This window comes from Gambusia affinis, linkage group LG04 (assembly GCF_019740435.1).
Source record: "Gambusia affinis linkage group LG04, SWU_Gaff_1.0, whole genome shotgun sequence".
NCBI classification, from domain to species: domain Eukaryota; kingdom Metazoa; phylum Chordata; class Actinopteri; order Cyprinodontiformes; family Poeciliidae; genus Gambusia; species Gambusia affinis.
Window position 1 is genome coordinate 20,540,733 of NC_057871.1, and position 16,862 is coordinate 20,557,594.

General features: G+C 39.5%; 1 protein-coding gene across 2 annotated transcripts in view; it reads left to right on the forward strand.

The window, feature by feature from the left end:
- Window positions 1-16,862, forward strand: part of nt5c2b (5'-nucleotidase, cytosolic IIb) — a 30,132-nt gene that overhangs the window by 7,551 nt on the left and 5,719 nt on the right. The window contains exons 3-15 of one of the 2 annotated variants that reach the window (XM_044114204.1): window positions 723-842; window positions 6,829-6,902; window positions 13,479-13,596; window positions 14,170-14,265; window positions 14,388-14,479; window positions 14,568-14,625; window positions 15,234-15,327; window positions 15,447-15,500; window positions 15,628-15,711; window positions 15,848-15,889; window positions 16,002-16,109; window positions 16,349-16,415; window positions 16,514-16,684. In XM_044114204.1, coding sequence (XP_043970139.1) covers window positions 742-842; window positions 6,829-6,902; window positions 13,479-13,596; window positions 14,170-14,265; window positions 14,388-14,479; window positions 14,568-14,625; window positions 15,234-15,327; window positions 15,447-15,500; window positions 15,628-15,711; window positions 15,848-15,889; window positions 16,002-16,109; window positions 16,349-16,415; window positions 16,514-16,684 — 1,159 coding nt within the window. In that variant the 5' untranslated portion in view covers window positions 723-741. Of the gene's footprint in view, window positions 1-722; window positions 843-5,729; window positions 5,813-6,828; window positions 6,903-13,478; window positions 13,597-14,169; window positions 14,266-14,387; window positions 14,480-14,567; window positions 14,626-15,233; window positions 15,328-15,446; window positions 15,501-15,627; window positions 15,712-15,847; window positions 15,890-16,001; window positions 16,110-16,348; window positions 16,416-16,513; window positions 16,685-16,862 lie in introns of those variants that run through there. The other variant, XM_044114205.1, reaches the window with a different exon arrangement.

Consider the following 16,862-nt stretch of genomic DNA (forward strand, 5'->3'; position numbering starts at 1 on the left):
AGGACTAGTAATTACAGCTAACAAAGTCAGCAAATTCACCAGACTGCTTTTTTTTCGTTTTTAATCTATTCAGCCTGGACAATTTTCTAAAATCAATATTTAGTTTGAAATGTAATATTTGAGATGAACAGGTTTATCTCCCATCTCCTGCCCGTTTCCTCATTCTTCACTCTTTCCTCATGCAGTCAGACAAGCTGCTGGAGTTTTCATTGATGGAATGAAGCAGCTTGTACCTGCACACTGCTAAACAGCTGGCTACAAGAAGCCTGCTAGAGTTTTCCCTTTCTTACATGATGAAAGACAAATTTTGCTGTTCAGAATTATTATTATTTTTCTGTTTCTGAGAGATATAACACACTTGCTGGTCTGTTTCTTTGCCATTACATTTACGTAGCTTATTTTCATGGAGGACTTTTCATTTAGTTAGACGTCATACAGAATGTTTCACAGAAAAAATATGGACAGAACAAAAGGGCCAGAAAATGCTAAGTGACATAAATAAAGTGTTTATCAGACAGAACAAAACGTAGAACAGATGGGCCACAATCATAAGTGTGCATGTAGATACCGTAGAGACAGATGCAAGAAAACATTGAAAAATGAAATGAAAACATTAAATTAATACTTTTAATTAATACTAAAACAGTGATTATGAGTCAGACATAAATTCAGTTATTTCAGAACTTCCCCCCCCCCATACTTTTTTTTTTTCTTTTCCCCAGACACTGACACATTTAAAAGATGATGACTTCATGGAGTGACAGATTGCAAAACTATGCAGACCTGCCAGCCAATATGGACGGCGTTGCCATGAAGAAGTACAGGAGGGAGCCCTACCACAGGTAAGGAGCTCATCTACGAATGACCTGGAGAACATCCAGGTAGAATGAGAAGCATGATAAGAACTCTGGCACTGTCAGCTTGTGATGGATAAGACTGACTGCACATTTATATGATGTAATCTTGAGATTTGGATTCCTCTGTATCTATTATCATGTTTCACGAAACTGTTAGAAAAGCCTATTTTTTGGGCTACATTAAACTATGTTATTGTGTTGTCTCATGAATAAAACTAACCAGTCTTAATATATGTGCAATAGATATCTTGAAGATTGAATCCCTCTTCACTGAGCGGCTGTGTTGATGCACGTTTTAAACAAGGGATAATTGGAACGTTTGTATTATATTTTTATGTAAGCATTAACAATATTAATGCTTAAATTATCAGTGAATAATTATTGCAGCTGGTCAGTAATAAGATACAGAATTAGCTTATTAGTAGTAACGCCAATCTTTTCTAATAATTACATAAACAAACTAAAAAAACAAAATGTGAAGGAAAAAACACTTTATGAAATAGTTTAAAGACTGAACCTTTTTAGGTTTTTGGTGTCTGAGGTTTAAAGAAAGAACTGGTGGCCTGATTTTGAGTAAGATATCCAACAGTATGTTTGAATAATAAAATAAAACACATGGGAGAAGAAAAGAACTGGAAGTGAATCAGAGAAAGAAAATCTGTGTCCTTTTCAGACCAGAACCTGAACCAGAACAGAAGCATGGGTTTTCTTCTTCTGGTTGAAATGGTTTACTCACAGAACCTCATTTGGATCACTGCCCAGCCGGTTACTCACTTCAGAAATGGGGAATCTCACACAATTCTGTCTGTGTGAGACAGAATTGTGTCTCACACAGGTTTCCATTTCATAAACCTGAAATGGAAAGGTTTATCCTGGCTTTCCCAGAATAAAGCCCTGTTTATTCTGGGAAAGGCTCTCCAGACTGGTGCGCCGTGGGGCTGACGGGGTCTTTGTGGTTCCTCTCTCTGGATCACACTCAACTAAACTAAAAAACAGTGAAAGTGAAAAGTCTCCCCTGCATATTTGTGTAGGAAACAAACATTTTTTTTCTCCCTTTTTTTTTTTTTAACCGGAATTCACATGGAAACACTGGACCAACAAAAATACAACGCTGATGGTGCACAAGACTTGTTACGCAACCTAATCGGATCGGGTCGATAAAGCCTGGTTCAGATTGGTTGACCACAACATCTTCATGGATTCTTTTTTCTTTTTTGTGCCCTTTTCTTCCTGTCTGTCTGAGCCAGAGCTCAGCTGCGTTCAGAGTTGGCAGCCTCCAGCAGGCTGAAGACATCACCAGGCCGTGGTGCGTTCGCTAGCCACCAGAAGAATACAATTCTACTACTTATTCCTCACCAACTTGTTTAGACTTCAGAGAGAATTTAAATAAGCTTCTGTTGTAGATGAGATCTTCCTGTTGCTGGATAGAGATGCACACCATCAGCGTTACATGTAACCATCTAAGGAATAAAATAAACAAACTGGAAAGTCATGTGGTCATTTAAGGATTATTTTATACTTGTTCGTGTAAGAAATACTTTGACCTGGATGGCAGATTTTGATCAGAACAGCTTCAGTTTTGTAGAAACTCATCTTGGAAGATTTAATTTGACCATATCCGGTGTTATGGTGAAAAGGGGTGCGCTGATAAATCTCCTGCAATTTCCTTAATTTTGGGAGACTGGCGATCGGCCGATACTTGCATGAGAAATTCAATTTGGCTACCGACGCAAACGTCTGAAAATCAACCAAAGTCCTCTTTTGCTTTGCCATGAGAGCTGACTGGCTTACAGAACCGCTCACCGGATCTGCATCTGTGGAGTTAGCAATAGTCACTGCACTGACTCCAATGTAGCAACTTTCCAAAGAAAAAAGTTGGTGTCATCCAAAATTGTAATCGCCACGTCAGGCTTTTTAAAGATCGATGATCAGCCAGAATGTATTATTACAGGCATTTTAAAGTAGTAGAAGTAACTAAATGTGTGTAAAAGGTCAGAAATGAGGAGTTTGTATTTCCATTCTGCAATTTGACTCTGGATGGTTAGAAAATTAATTTCTGAATGTTTTTTTTTATTATTATTTTTAGAAGCTAACCTTCACAACGTTTGCTCATCGGTTGCCCATTTTGAAATGGCACCATGTTTTTTGTTTTGTTTCTAGTGCATTCATTAGCATATAGAAAATCACTGCTTCCATCATGTAGTTGAGGCAGCAAAGCTAGAAGTCTGACTTAAAAGGCTGGTGGAGGATTGTCGGCTTGATATAATTCCTGACATGGAGAGGTAACAAGTCTGTGCTGCTCACTGGATGAAGTGTTTTTAAATGCAACGAGCCCAAACCGAAGTGTGCGTTCAGAGTTTTTAAGTTGATTCTGACTCAAGACACTCAAATGCATCCTCAAGCTAAAAAAAAAAAAAAAAGTTGTATGGAAACGTGCTCTTGTGGTCTGAGAACTCATCCACTGTGTAGAGTCTCTGGGTTATTGCCACCTTTGATCGCATATTCAGTCACGTATTTCTTAAGGGTGGTTGTTTGGCTCTGTGCAGCTTTTCTTGCTGCCTGGTGGCAAATGTCATCAGACTATTGGGCTCCAGGAAATGAATGCATGAATCAGAAGTTTGCTGTCGGTCAGCAAATATGTCTTGTTGCGACTGGCAGTGAATTCAAATGCATTGCTCTGTCCTTTATTTCGTCCAATCGCTGTTGCCTCTGATAGTCTTCGCTCTGTGTCTGTCTGCTGATGATGGGGAGAGGAGGGGGAACCCGGCCTGTTGTGAGGAAACATCCATTCATGGTTACAGTATTTTACTGTGAGTGGCTGTTCAATGTTTAACTCGGAGGGTTGGGGGACAATGGGCGCCGTTGTTCCTCCCTGCCATCATATCATATCCCGTGCTCAGAGGGTTTATAAAACTGTCACTTATCTGTTGGGTTTGTGTGTCCTGTCGGGGCAAAGGTCGCTGAGTCCACGACCCCTCCCCTCCCATCAGACGCCCATGCACGCAAAAGAGCCACAGGTGCTGTGCGGGACAACAATTACCTGCTGATTTATACGATGCATTTGCATAAGAAGTTCTTGATCAGTTCAAACGTTTGTGTAAATGGGATTGTTTGTCACACAGAGTGCCCCCGGAGATCACGTCACAGCGGACGGATGACTTTGACCCGCACAGATAAAACTCCCAGAGTCCAATCGCCATCTGCGTGAGATTAGAGAGGAGTGGAAAGAATCTGGCAGGGCGTCCCGCAGCTGCTTCCATCTACAGCTAAAGTAATTAAGGGCTTCTCTGGTGTTCACGGCCCGTCGGAGATGTTTGTACGCCGTTGTCAGCAAGACCAAAGTCGCGGCTGACTACTGTAATCAAGTCGCCCACACCCATTTTCAATATAGTCGAGCTCAGGAGGAGCACGGATTATCTTTTATGGCCGTTCATTGCCTCCCACCGCCCTCCGGCTAAAGGTTGCATATTAGATGTCATCCGCATAAAAATAGGAAAGATTTAGATTGAAATCCTTGGCTCAAAGTGACTTATAACCCCCACAGCGCTCAGAAATGTTAAAAATAAAGTAGTATGCTACTCTCTGATTGTTGAGCAGTAAATACTAAAGTAGTGAAGTAAATACTGAAGATTGTACCTCTTAATAATCAAGTGATAACATTTGTATACGTTGTTACTTAAATGGAGGGTGAAGTCTATTGTTAAATATATCAGGTTTCAACTTTTTATCTTAAACTTAAAATCTAAGCAAACTTTGTTTTCAGTGGGGGGGGTTTTCCCTCTTGTTTATGTTTTGACTAGAAGTTTTAAGCAGTTTTTGGCAAAATTCTTTGTTATGATAAAATCTCTGGTCGTGACTTTTTTATTCCATTCAGCGTGATAAATAAGTCGACTGCTGGTTCAGCTCTTTCCAGATCAAAAAAATGGGGCCAATCTTAAAATCCATTCATCTTCTGTTAGATTCAAAACTAATACATCTGACAAAGAGCTTGTGGCTCTTTGTTTTTTCTGTTTTCTGTTTGTAGCCCTGCGACAGACTGGCGACCTGTCCAGGGTGAACTGCGCCTCTCGCCCAGAACATTAGCTAGAGATAGACACCAGCAACCCTCCTGACCCTACTAGGAACAAGGGTGTTAGAAAATGGATGGATGGATGGATGTTTATAGCCTTTCATAAAAAGAACAAGAAATAGGAACTGTCAGAAATGGAAGGACAGGTCAGAAGTACAAAAATAAAAGCCAGAAATTGGGATCGGGCAGAAAAGTTTGTTATTATTATTACTTTAAAATCCAGATTTTCCGAAAATTAAGTCTTCAAAAGCAGAAATGTCAGAGAATAAAGAATAAATGCTGCGTTAAGCCTCACATGGAAACTGGAGTACATCTGTTTGAGCTACAGGTGACGTAATCGCCTGGGAAACATTTTCCTGGATGTTTGTCAAAGACTTCCGACAGTTTGGAGCGTGAATACTAAATGAGTCCAGAAGATGATAGGTCTGAAGCTTACCGGTGTGTGTTCTGAGCCTCACCTGAGGAAAGTGAGCAGCTGTCGCTCCGGCTCTCATGACCCTACCTGACTTGGGATTATTCTAGATGTCTTTGAGGGGCAAACAAACAAACATCATCGCACTGCTCAACAACAACCCCCCACCCCCACCACCCCGACGAACAACAACAGAGAATGACGCGGAAGGGCCACAATCAGTTTTGCAACAAGTCAGAAAATTTCTGAATGACAAGAAAGCAAAGAGTGAGGGAGGGGGCCGGAGGTGTGTGTGTGTGTGTGTGTGTGTGGGGGGGTGTTTATTGTTCAGGGTGCCAGAGCTTCACCGTGCAGCTGGGGCAGATCAGACCAACGCAGAGGCAAACTAATGTTTATTTCACTCAGAATGCACTGCCAGTCATATCTTGGACTGAACTCTAAATGGGAGCTTGTTCACTACGGATCTGCTGCCAGGTATTTCACAACGGATTCTTGGATTTTCAACAGGATTATGTGATTCTGACTGGGAATCACATAAGCGCCGAGTCAGCTTTGAGGTTTTAAACAAATTTTTATATCAGCGGCTGATTTCTGTTTGTCTCTATAACTGGATTAAGTCTCATTTTTGGCAGATTGAACTTTTGATTTGTTTGGTTTTCTGTAGCGGAGCTGTCGAAGAGAGAGAGGGGGTCTGTTGGCCTTAGGTTAGCGGTGTGGTTCCTCTGTGTCGGCATGGTTACGTAAACATGGCTACGTAAACATTGTGTTTCCACATTTGAAAGATGATTTCAGCAATATTTTTCTGTTACTCTTTATTATTTATATTTATAAGGAAATACAATTGAAGCCGTCGTCCATTTTTCCTGGATTTTACATGATTAATGACTTTCTTGAGTTTCTGTAGTTTAAAAGTTGATGATGATGTTAAACTTATAGACCAACTGTTGCCATGACGCTCTCTGCTCCATGTGCTAGAGAGCATTACAGCGTTCCAAGAACAGCTATTCTGATACGTTTTTCAGACTTTTGCAATATTAGTCACTTTTTCATTTTCAGGAGCAAAATCCTTTTTGACTTTTAACGACTAGTAGTAGTTTCTATAACGTACACCTACATTACAGTAAAATGCCAATAAATAACTGCAATCTAACATTAGGAGGTCTGTTATAGTGATTTTAAATCTAATATAAACAATCAATGGAAATAGAATTTAATTTTATATTGGTAGCAGAAGAAACTGATCAAATAAATTCATATAACAGATGTGATCATTTATCAAAATATGCAGACACAAGGTAAATATTTTAACTTGTATCGTTAAAGGCGCTCAGATTTTGTTTCACTGCTTCATTTACGCTTCTGACATTGGAAAATTGATGTAAGAAAATGCAGCTTTCTTGTAAGAGTCTTTATATTTTCTAATAGTCCATTTGTTAATCATAGCAATGTAACTTACATGTTTCCACCATTTTGCTCATTTATTTCTTCAGAATCTTCGTCAATAGAAGCTTGGCAATGGAGAAAATCAAGTGCTTTGGGTTTGATATGGACTACACTTTAGCAGGTAAGTTAAATATTCATTGACGCGACTCATTTCCGTTTGCAAAAGCGGAGATTGAAAAAAAAAATCTGATCAACTATGAAGAAATTGCACTTAATATTTGGAAGTAAAACCCTATGTATCAAATTTTATTTTTAGTCTTGTTTAACTTTATATTTTTGGATTTATTTTTAAGCTTGTCTTTTGAAAATAAATAAAAAGATAAGATAGACTCTAGACAGTTTCACTGCAAATAATGGTTGAATTAATGAACGTCCCCTCAGCTCCAGATCCTGGTGATGTATTAAATTTCCAATATGCCCGAGTATCCGAACAGGTTAGTTAAAGTAAGTCGTGTGAATATCTTTTGGGCCAAGCGTTTCTCTGTGTGCCCTACCTTGTCGTTCTCTGACTTTGCTCCAGTTTTTTGGACTCCACACGTCTAAAAATAAATGCTCACCGCCTTTGAAAAGCGGGTCACATTTGTTTGTGGGGCTCAGCAGCGGTGGCTCCCCTGAGGTAGGGATTCACTCGCGGTTCCTGTGAGGCTCTGGAGGCCCTCGCCGCGTTTGGATAGCAGGAGATTTTCCAGATGCTCAGCTGTTGACATGACTCAGTTTATGGGAGCTTGTTACCAAGTGTTAATGTTTGCTAGAAGCATGGCTATCGTGTATCTTTGGACAGTTTTCATCACTTAAGTGCCTCATCAGTTTCACTGAATAGCTGCTGCCTAACATCGCCACCGGATGATGGCAACAGGCCTTTTTTTTAGGAACTGTTCACATTTGTGACGCGCATAAGCAATGTTGTTTAAAGAGACAGAAAGATGTATGTGATTTGCACTCCAAACAGTTCTGATGGAACGGCTTCTTTTCTGGCGTTTATTGAATGTAGTGCTGTAAAAAGCATTTGCCCCTTTCCAGATTTATTCCGTCTTTTCTTTTCTATCACGCTTAAATGTTTCAGATCTTCAGTCAAATTTTGATGTCAGACAAAAATAACCATAGAAAACACAAAGAGTTTTCAAATTAATTAATTTATTTAGAATCAGGACAAAAAATGTGGACAAAAAATGTCCACATTTTTAAAAGGTCTAGAATACATTGAACACAGGGCTTAGATTTTGTCTGGACTGGACTATTTAATCGCATATTCCGTTTTTATTTTTTTTATCTTTAGATATTTGGGGCAATGAGACATCCTCATTGCATGTGACTCTGGTTGATGCTACCTGTAACTCACTGCTAGCATACCTCTGCTAGCTAGGTTTAAATACCTAACTAGCAGGTAGGTACATAATATGCATAAGGTATGTTATTTATTCAGTGTTATTTATTGGCAGTTGGCTGGACAAAGTTCATACATTTCTGTGGAGATGTAGGTCTCCATTACAGTCTTAAAAAGTCTTACAATTGAGTTGGTGAAACATGCAAAAACCCTGTAATGCAGGGGAAAGACATCAAAACCTTCGTTCTGGATTCCCAGGGCCACACAAAGATTTGAAGCAGCTGAAAGTGTTTTTATTTTGGTTTTACAAGCAGAACAATGTTGTGATCTAACTCCTAATTTCTCCTTGTGAAGTGAAAACTCATTAAAGTTGGATCAGCTGCATAAGGGCCAGTGAGATGGTTCTTTACCAAACTGCGCAATCAGAAGCCAAATTCAGTATTATTTAAAGATCTGTGGAACATGGAGATCACACATTGCTGTTGCATAACGATTCCCAAAGTAAATGCTTTTTGAGTCAAATATGAAAAATTATATTAAAGTAGAAATGAAGTCTGTATAAGTATAAGCCTGTAGAAAATGTAGAAGAATCAGGTCCTCATCATCAGATATAAATTGCTGGATTGGATTAGGATCCTCCTAATTGTCATTTATCTTATATCTAAACTAAGAAATATAACTTCTTATTGAGATTTTCTATATTTAACATTTCAGTTTCAAGATAAATATGGGTTTAGTGACCAGTGTGAATGTGGATATTTGACCTCATTATGTAAAAGATTGAACTAATTAGATTTTTGTGCTTTTTAAAGTGTGCTTATCTAATATTAAGATCACTTTCATAATTGCCTGTATAGATTTGCCAGTTTTTATGCAAATGTTTAATATTTAAATTAACCAAAACTAAACATCCCAAGTTCAACTATTGAAACCTGTATTTTTTTTTTGTTATTTATGTATTTATTTACTAAGTATTCCAAAAAAAAGTTCTTTGTAACATCCTATATGTTTTATATAAACATTATCAGAGCATTTTTCTGTATATCTTACATAAAACTCTTTTATTCTGACAAATTTGCTTAACCTTTTGAAAAATTCTAACCTCTGCAAACTCTTGAGGGAACACCCCTCAAACATCACGTATTTGGTAATATTTTCTAAGCTAAATCAATATTAGACAGGTCAACCTCGCTTTATCTGTGCTGCTGCTACGTCACTGCGCCAGTTGCGCCAGCCTGTTTAGAAATAGATTGCATTGAGATGCTATCAGTTTTGTCCCAGTTTTCCAGCAGACTTTGGGCTTAATGTCGGCCCCCGAGGCGGTGCCGGAGTCTTTGTATTTTTCCACAGCGGGCCTCACCATGTCCTGATTCTAAAACCAAGGCTTTCATTTGCACACTGATGGAAACGGATAAATTAAGACGCATATTGTTAGCTCCTTAATATAGACGGTTATGTGACATGGTTCAGTCACTGTGTCCCCGTTTGGGAGGCTTGGATTAGGTGGTGTGTTTGAAGAGCGGTGAGGGTTGTTTACCTTCTGGGTGAAGGGTGTGTGTTACATGCGGGCCTGAGCTGACCTGGCCTACGAAACCCCGGGGAGACGACGCAATGGGGGCAGTGGGACTATAATTATCTGGCAATAATCTGATCAAGGATGAGATCGGACATATTTGTGAAGATGAAGTCATGTCTCTCTGTGGCTCTAAGCAGGGTCTGTTTGTGTGTAAATGACAGCAGAAGAAATGTGAGCTACATCTGGTTAGCATGGACCTCAGGAGAGCAGGAATGCTTCACTGTCAAGCACTCAACAAGAAACCGTTGAGTGCTCGACACCCAAATTATGCAACCATGAACTTCCAATCTGATTATGTTGTTGTTTTTTGGTGGATCCCTTGTTGTAGAAAAATCAGAAACTTTCTGTCAACGTAGATTTGAATGAGGATATAAGCAAAACGGCTCAATAACTATCTCCCATCACGCTAACTTCTAAATGTCTGAAATGGCATCAAGTGTCTTTAGTTACTTGTGAAAAGATCCTCTGTTGCTGTGAGAAGTTTTAAAAAAAGGCTTTTTTTTTTTTTATTACTAAGAAAAAAAGTTATTTGCACTAATGATGGCCTGAATACTAACACTAAAAGCTGGAGCTAACGCATCTTTTATTCAGTCAGCCCTCCAGCGTCCTCCACAGCTGCCAAGTGACCAAACCAACAGTGCCATGGAAAAGTGTCCTTTTACAGATTTTTTTTAATGACTTTATATTGTCATGTTTCATAAAATAATAAAAAAAATAACTCAATTATTAAAGGGGAAAGCAATCCAAAACAACCTGTCTCAATGTAAGAAAAGTAGTTTTCTCCCGATCCTAATAAACGGATTGCGATTAATGCCGACAAGTCTTTCTACGTCACTGTTGAGGAATTTTGCTCCTACTTTTCTTTGGAGAATCTCTTAACCAGAACCTTTCTGACAACGCGGAGCAGGCTAAAAAAAAAAACAAAAAAACACTCCTATTTCTTCAAAACCTTGCAGAAAAAAAATGTACTCAATAGTCTGCATTGATTGTAATGCAAAGGGATTTAAATGCCTTTTGAAGTAATCAGAGTTTCAACCCAGCCTGTTTGTGGAATGCAAACCTTGTTAAAATGGGAGTTTGTGTTTCATTTGACTTATGGAGGTGTGTAATTATGTTTCAAGTTTACAATTAAAAAGAAAAAGAAAAAGAAAGAACATAGTTATGATAGATGGCCAGCCTGATTGGCCTTTCATTCAGCCAGTACTGATTGTACTCATGTGAGGGAACGAGTGCTCTCAGGTAAATCACTGAACTAAATACAGAGAGTGATGATGGCAAAGGTGATCGAGGGGAAACAACTCTCAAAATAGATGGGGTTTTTTTTGTTTTCTTTTTAGTTTAGTTTTTTTTTTTGTTTTAGTTGTTTTGCTTTGTACCTCAGACTTTCAAGAGGATTACAACAAGTGAGCAAAAAGGAGTGGATGGGGATGTTAGCAGCGGCTCTGGGCAGTGAGCCCAAACCCTCAGTTTACTGTGAGAAAAGCAAAGGAGAGGAGGGGGGAGCCGAGCTGCAACACGGTGCATAATGATAATGCAGGAACAGGCTTGTTCTTCTGGAGAGTTTTACTTAATCCAAAAATTAGCTAGTTTTTTTCAGCCCAAATCATTTTTTAGCTTGCCGCTGTGTGTTTTTTTCACAGAACACTGCAGATGTTTTCCTGTTTGCTCCGCTGTTTACTGCCCCCTTAAGAATCATCAACCGGTTCAGCTCCCCTGGGTCCTCCCTGCGCCCCACTGGGAGGCCGACAACACAGAGAACATTCTTTCTTGCGTATTTATAACATCTGACATATTCCTATTTTTTCCCCCCAAGCATAAGAAAGCATTTTAATCTTGTGCCAGCCTTTTCTTAGCATCAGCCTATGTTTATATTTCCAGAGTATGGTGTAAATACCGAGTACAGGCGATGACGAGGAAGAGCCTCATCAGTCTCCACAGAGCTCTTATGAACTGCAGATGAAATGTTAAGGCCTTATTATTTTCACACTTGATCAGCTTTCTTTGCGAAGTTGTGCGCTGTATGTTCGAGCTGGCAGAAAATGGCCCCCATCTAGAGGGGGAGGATCTGCTAGAGAGTGAAAACATGTCAACAGAATAATGATATTAGACTCTGTCTTTTGGGCATAAGTTAAAATTGGAAACATTGTATCAGGACTGAAATGATTAATCGTGTTGAATCAATTATGGACGTAATTGTCGGTGGCCGACAGGTGCAAATGCGCAGCAAAAGAGAAAACATGCAAACAAAAAAAAGACACGCGCACAAATTAAATGCGGCCAACAAAAAGCAAATAAAATGCAGCAAACAAAAAAGAAGACACCCCCGAATGAAATGCAGCAAACAAAAAGTGTTGAAAACGGAAGTGCTCCAGACCACTAGGGGGAGTCAAAGAAAATAGTATTCATTTCTATGGGACCAGATGCAAGATTCAGAGAAAGAAATTTGAAAGAAAGTAAAGGTACGTATTACTATATTTCTTTTCAGATACGCCATCTTTTATAATATTATTATAATAATATAATATGTCTTCTTTTATAATATTTATAATATTATTATAAATATTATGTTATAAATTATAAATATTATAAATATTATATTATTCTCTGAATCTTGCATCTGGTCCCATAGAAATGAATACTATTTTCTTTGACTCCCCCTAGTGGTCTGGAGCATTTCCGTTTTCAACACTTTTTGTTTGCTGCATTTCATTCGGGGATGTTTTCTTTTTTGTTTCCTGCATTCCATTCGGGGGTGTCTTCTTTTTTGTTTGCGTCTCTCTTTTTGTTTCCTGCATTCCATTCGGGGGTGTTTTCTTTTTTGTTTGCTGCATTTCATTTTGGGGTGTTTTATTTTTTGTTTGCTGCATTTCATTCGGGGGTGTTTTCTTTTTTGTTTGCTGCATTTCATTTGGGGGTGTTTTCTTTTTTGTTTGCTGCATTTCATTCGGGGGTGTCTTCTTTTTTGTTTGCGTCTCTCTTTTTGTTTGCTGCATTTCATTCGGGGCCACCGTAGTACAGTGATTGATTAATTGTTAACAAGAGTAGGCAAAAATAAAAGTGAATATGCTGAAAAAACAACATACTCAGAGCAGTCATTAGGCCTAAACTGTACAAAAATACATACAGTTTGCATTTAAGATAAAATAAATAAATAAAAACCAACCCAGAACTCATTAGTTGGCATGGTGTTAGCTTCACTCTGTTCAAAATCTGTAAAAAATAAATAAAATATCTTGTATGAGGCATGTTTTGCCATCCAATTGTTAATCAGTTAAACAATAAATATGAGAAGCAGAGGCCTCCTGCAAGCTAAACAAGCTACAATTGTTTTGGGAGCTTCTTTAGCCTAGCACAGTCTTAGCCATGCTCAGTATCTTCTTGTAATTTTCAAGCTTATTCTCTCGCCACCTACTGGTGTAGCATTGGTACTACAGCATTCTTGGTTTAAATAGCATAGATCATACGTTTTCAGTCCAAATCTCAATCAGACAAATTGTTTTGGGGGGTTTTCTTTAGCCAGAAAGCTAAATAACTTTTGTTGGATTCATCGCTTAGGGAAACACAATGAGACATTAAAAAGACAATTAGTATCAAAGTTTCAGTTCCTAGCTTCAGAATTTGAACACTAAATGTCAAACATCAACAAAATAAAAAAAAAATGTTGCCAATAGAAAATGAAACACAAACCTTTTCTGATTCTGTTAAATCCGTTAATAGATTTAATTGTTAATAGATTTACAGCACTGTAAATCTATTAAAAGGTGTTAAACTAAATATTTGTGTGTTCTGATACTTAGTCTACAAGTCACCTGAGTACGAGTCGTTGGGCTTTGAACTGACGGTGGAGAGGCTGGTGTCCATTGGTTATCCCCAGGAGCTGCTCAGCTTCGTCTACGATCCTTCATTTCCCACCAGGTCAGACCAAACTGGACACACCAAGAGCTGTTCTGACACTGATGACCAACCCATTCATCCCCTTTTTCCTTAAATACCGAATGGCTCCTGTTAAACTGTAAAATAAGATGCTAAGTAAAGTATTGCTCAAGTCCCACCACACATTCTCAGTTGGAGTTAGGTCCGGACTTTGACTGGGCCGTTCTAATAGATGTAAATTATAGCTCTGGCTGCGTGTTTGTCCTGCAGGAGGGTGAACCTCCTTCCACAGAAGCTCTATTTGTATTCAGAGTAATTTTCTCTCTTCATTTTGCAGCAGAACTCTGTGAAATTTCCAAAGCTTGTGATCTTCTTTTGCAGTTTAACTCTGCTTTGAACTCCTCCACAACTGTATCTCTGTGTGTGGGTGTCTAATTAAAGGGGGCTGACTATAAGTGCACGCTGCATTTTTAATATTTTCAGTTGTAGCATTTTTTTTTTTTCCATTCGTGTCATTTCCCTGCCACATCACAATTATTCATTACTTGCTGATTGTCTATCTCAAAAATCCCAATAAAGTAAAGTTTTTGGCTTTTGTTTCCCCTCCCTCTTCAGAGGCCTTGTGTTTGACACCATGTATGGGAACCTACTAAAGGTTGATGCTTATGGCAACATCCTGGTTTGTGTCCATGGGTTTAACTTCCTCCGAGGGTAAGCTGGTTTCCTTTCTGCGTCTCAGAAATAAATATACATCTATATAGAAATAAGTAAATATATTTTTCTTTTTTCTCTCTCTCTGTCTCTCTTTGGTTTGTTTTTTTTTCTTCTCCCAGGCCTGATATCCGTGAACGATACCCCAACAAGTTTATCCAGAGGGACGACACGGAGCGCTTTTATATCCTTAACACACTCTTCAACCTGCCGGGTAAGGTTGGTGGAGACTTCTCCAGAAAATTTACACCCAAGCAAAAGTCTGACTGACTTTATTTTATTTTATTTTATTCTTTTTAAAGAAACCTACCTTTTTGCTTGTCTTGTGGATTTCTTCTCCAACTGTGACCGATACACAAGGTAAGAACGTCTCTGCCAGGTTACATGTCGTGCAACAGCAAAGTTTCTGGGCTCTGCATGTTGACACAAAGACATTTGCAAGCCACACAGGGCAGAGAGCAAATGGCCCAAAGCATGGGAGCGTCCTGGTGTCCTAAAGGCTAATGTCAGCTAATTCTTATTAAATGGTTTCCTCATGGGACTTCAGTCAGACCTGTTTATTTTTAATAGAATTACAGAATTAATACCAGACAGTAGGCGCATGGATCCTTGTCAGATTAATAGCAGTAAAAAGGAAATCTCACTAACTATCCACATAAAATGAAATAATCTTCCATAATCTTTTTAGCACTTCTGTAAAGGAGGATTAATGGCCTGTAATTGATTTTTAATTTCTTTTGAGAATGTAATCTGGAATGGCTGCATGTCCTTTGTCCTCTGAAACCTGGTTGTTGGTCTTTTAGGGGGAGAATGCTTTCCTGTTTGGCTGGGGACCCTCCAACAAGGGAAGGCTATCCCATTTAAAAGCAAACAAAAAGAAACAAATGTCATGTTTTTAAAGACCCTCTGTAAAGATATGGCCTGTCCGACGGCTGTGCGCGTGTCTCTCTTTCCCCCTCCTCCCCTAGCTGTGAAACGGGCTTCAAGAACGGCGACCTCTTCATGTCCTACAAGAGCATGTTCCAGGACGTTCGGGACGCGGTGGACTGGGTTCACTTCAAGGTAAAGTTCATGCAGCTAATGATTTAAGTAACATTATTACGGTGTGGAATCCCCCAACCCGTGAAAGTTTTCAGCAAGCCAGAGCATGTTGTGTTATACGTGTTTCTTTGTCTTTTCAGGGAACGCTGAAGGAGAAAACTGTGGAAAACCTGGAGAAGTACGTAGTGAGAGATGTGAGTACTTTGCATGCAGCAGGTGTCCTCTGCTATGAGAGCCACACACATTGTGTCACATTCTTTGTGAAGATGCCTAAAGCTTTTTTTTTTTCTTTCTTTTTTCTCTCCTCTCGGTTCCCATCAGGGGAAGCTCCCACTTCTCCTGAGCCGGATGAATGAAGTGGCCAAGATTTTCCTGGCTACCAACAGCGACTACAAATACACGGACGTGAGTGCAGACGGCTAACTGTTTATACGAGAACAACCGAAATGCTTTTAGGGATTTTTGTTGTTGTTGTTGTTTAGTTAGTTGTTATTAAATTTTTGATGCAGGTGCTTTACATCCAAACACTTTTTCCTCACAGAAAATTATGACTTACCTGTTTGACTTTCACCACGGCCCCAAGGTAAGATCAATTTTGCTCAAATAGCAGGTAGAAAGTGAAAAACGTGCCGTTTTCCTGTAAGTTTTTTTTTTTGGTAACTCTTGCGGTTTGTTTGGGCTTCCACCCTCCACAGCCCGGTACCGCTCACAAGCCCTGGCAGTCCTACTTCGACCTGATCCTGGTGGACGCCAGGAAGCCCGTCTTCTTCGGGGAGGGAACCGTCCTCCGACAGGTCGACACGGTGAGCGGACACGAAGCAGGACGCAGACTCCGACTCTGTGGCCACGTCACATCGTCCTTGGCGTTTGGACAACTTAGAATTTTTGAAAGCAGGTTCCCTCTAAATAAATTCAGAGCGAAAACAGTTAACAGAATTTGCGTCCAAATGCGAAAGAAGTCGATGCAACTTTAAAAATACAGATGTGTTTAGTCTGGTGAAGATCTTTACTTGGGCCATTGTAATTTGCGTCTTCAATCCAGACCACAGGACGTCTAAAGATTGGAACCTACACAGGACCTCTGCAGCACGGCATAGTGTACTCAGGAGGTGAGACGAGCACGTCTTCGATTTTTCAGTGTTCCTGCTTCTTATTTTTATCATTGAAGAGCCGGAGGTGTAATTAATGAACATGTTACTACCCTAAGGTTCCTCAGACATCGTGTGTGACCTGCTGGGAGCCAAAGGGAAGGACATTTTGTACATCGGGGACCATATCTTCGGAGACATCCTCAAGTCGAAGAAGCGCCAGGGCTGGAGAACGTTCCTGGTGATTCCTGAGCTGGCCCAGGAGCTGCACGTCTGGACCGACAAGAGTTGTAAGAGAGAAACGCTGTTTGAGTTTCATCTTTTGGTACCGTGAGAACTTCAAAATAAGACAGAATCAGGCCTGAGTCAAAATTCCTACCTCATAGAGCCAGAAGGTGTCGGCTACAATTTCTGCTTTTTCTACAGAAAACAAATTAGTGATTCGATCTGAATATACTTTAATCAAAA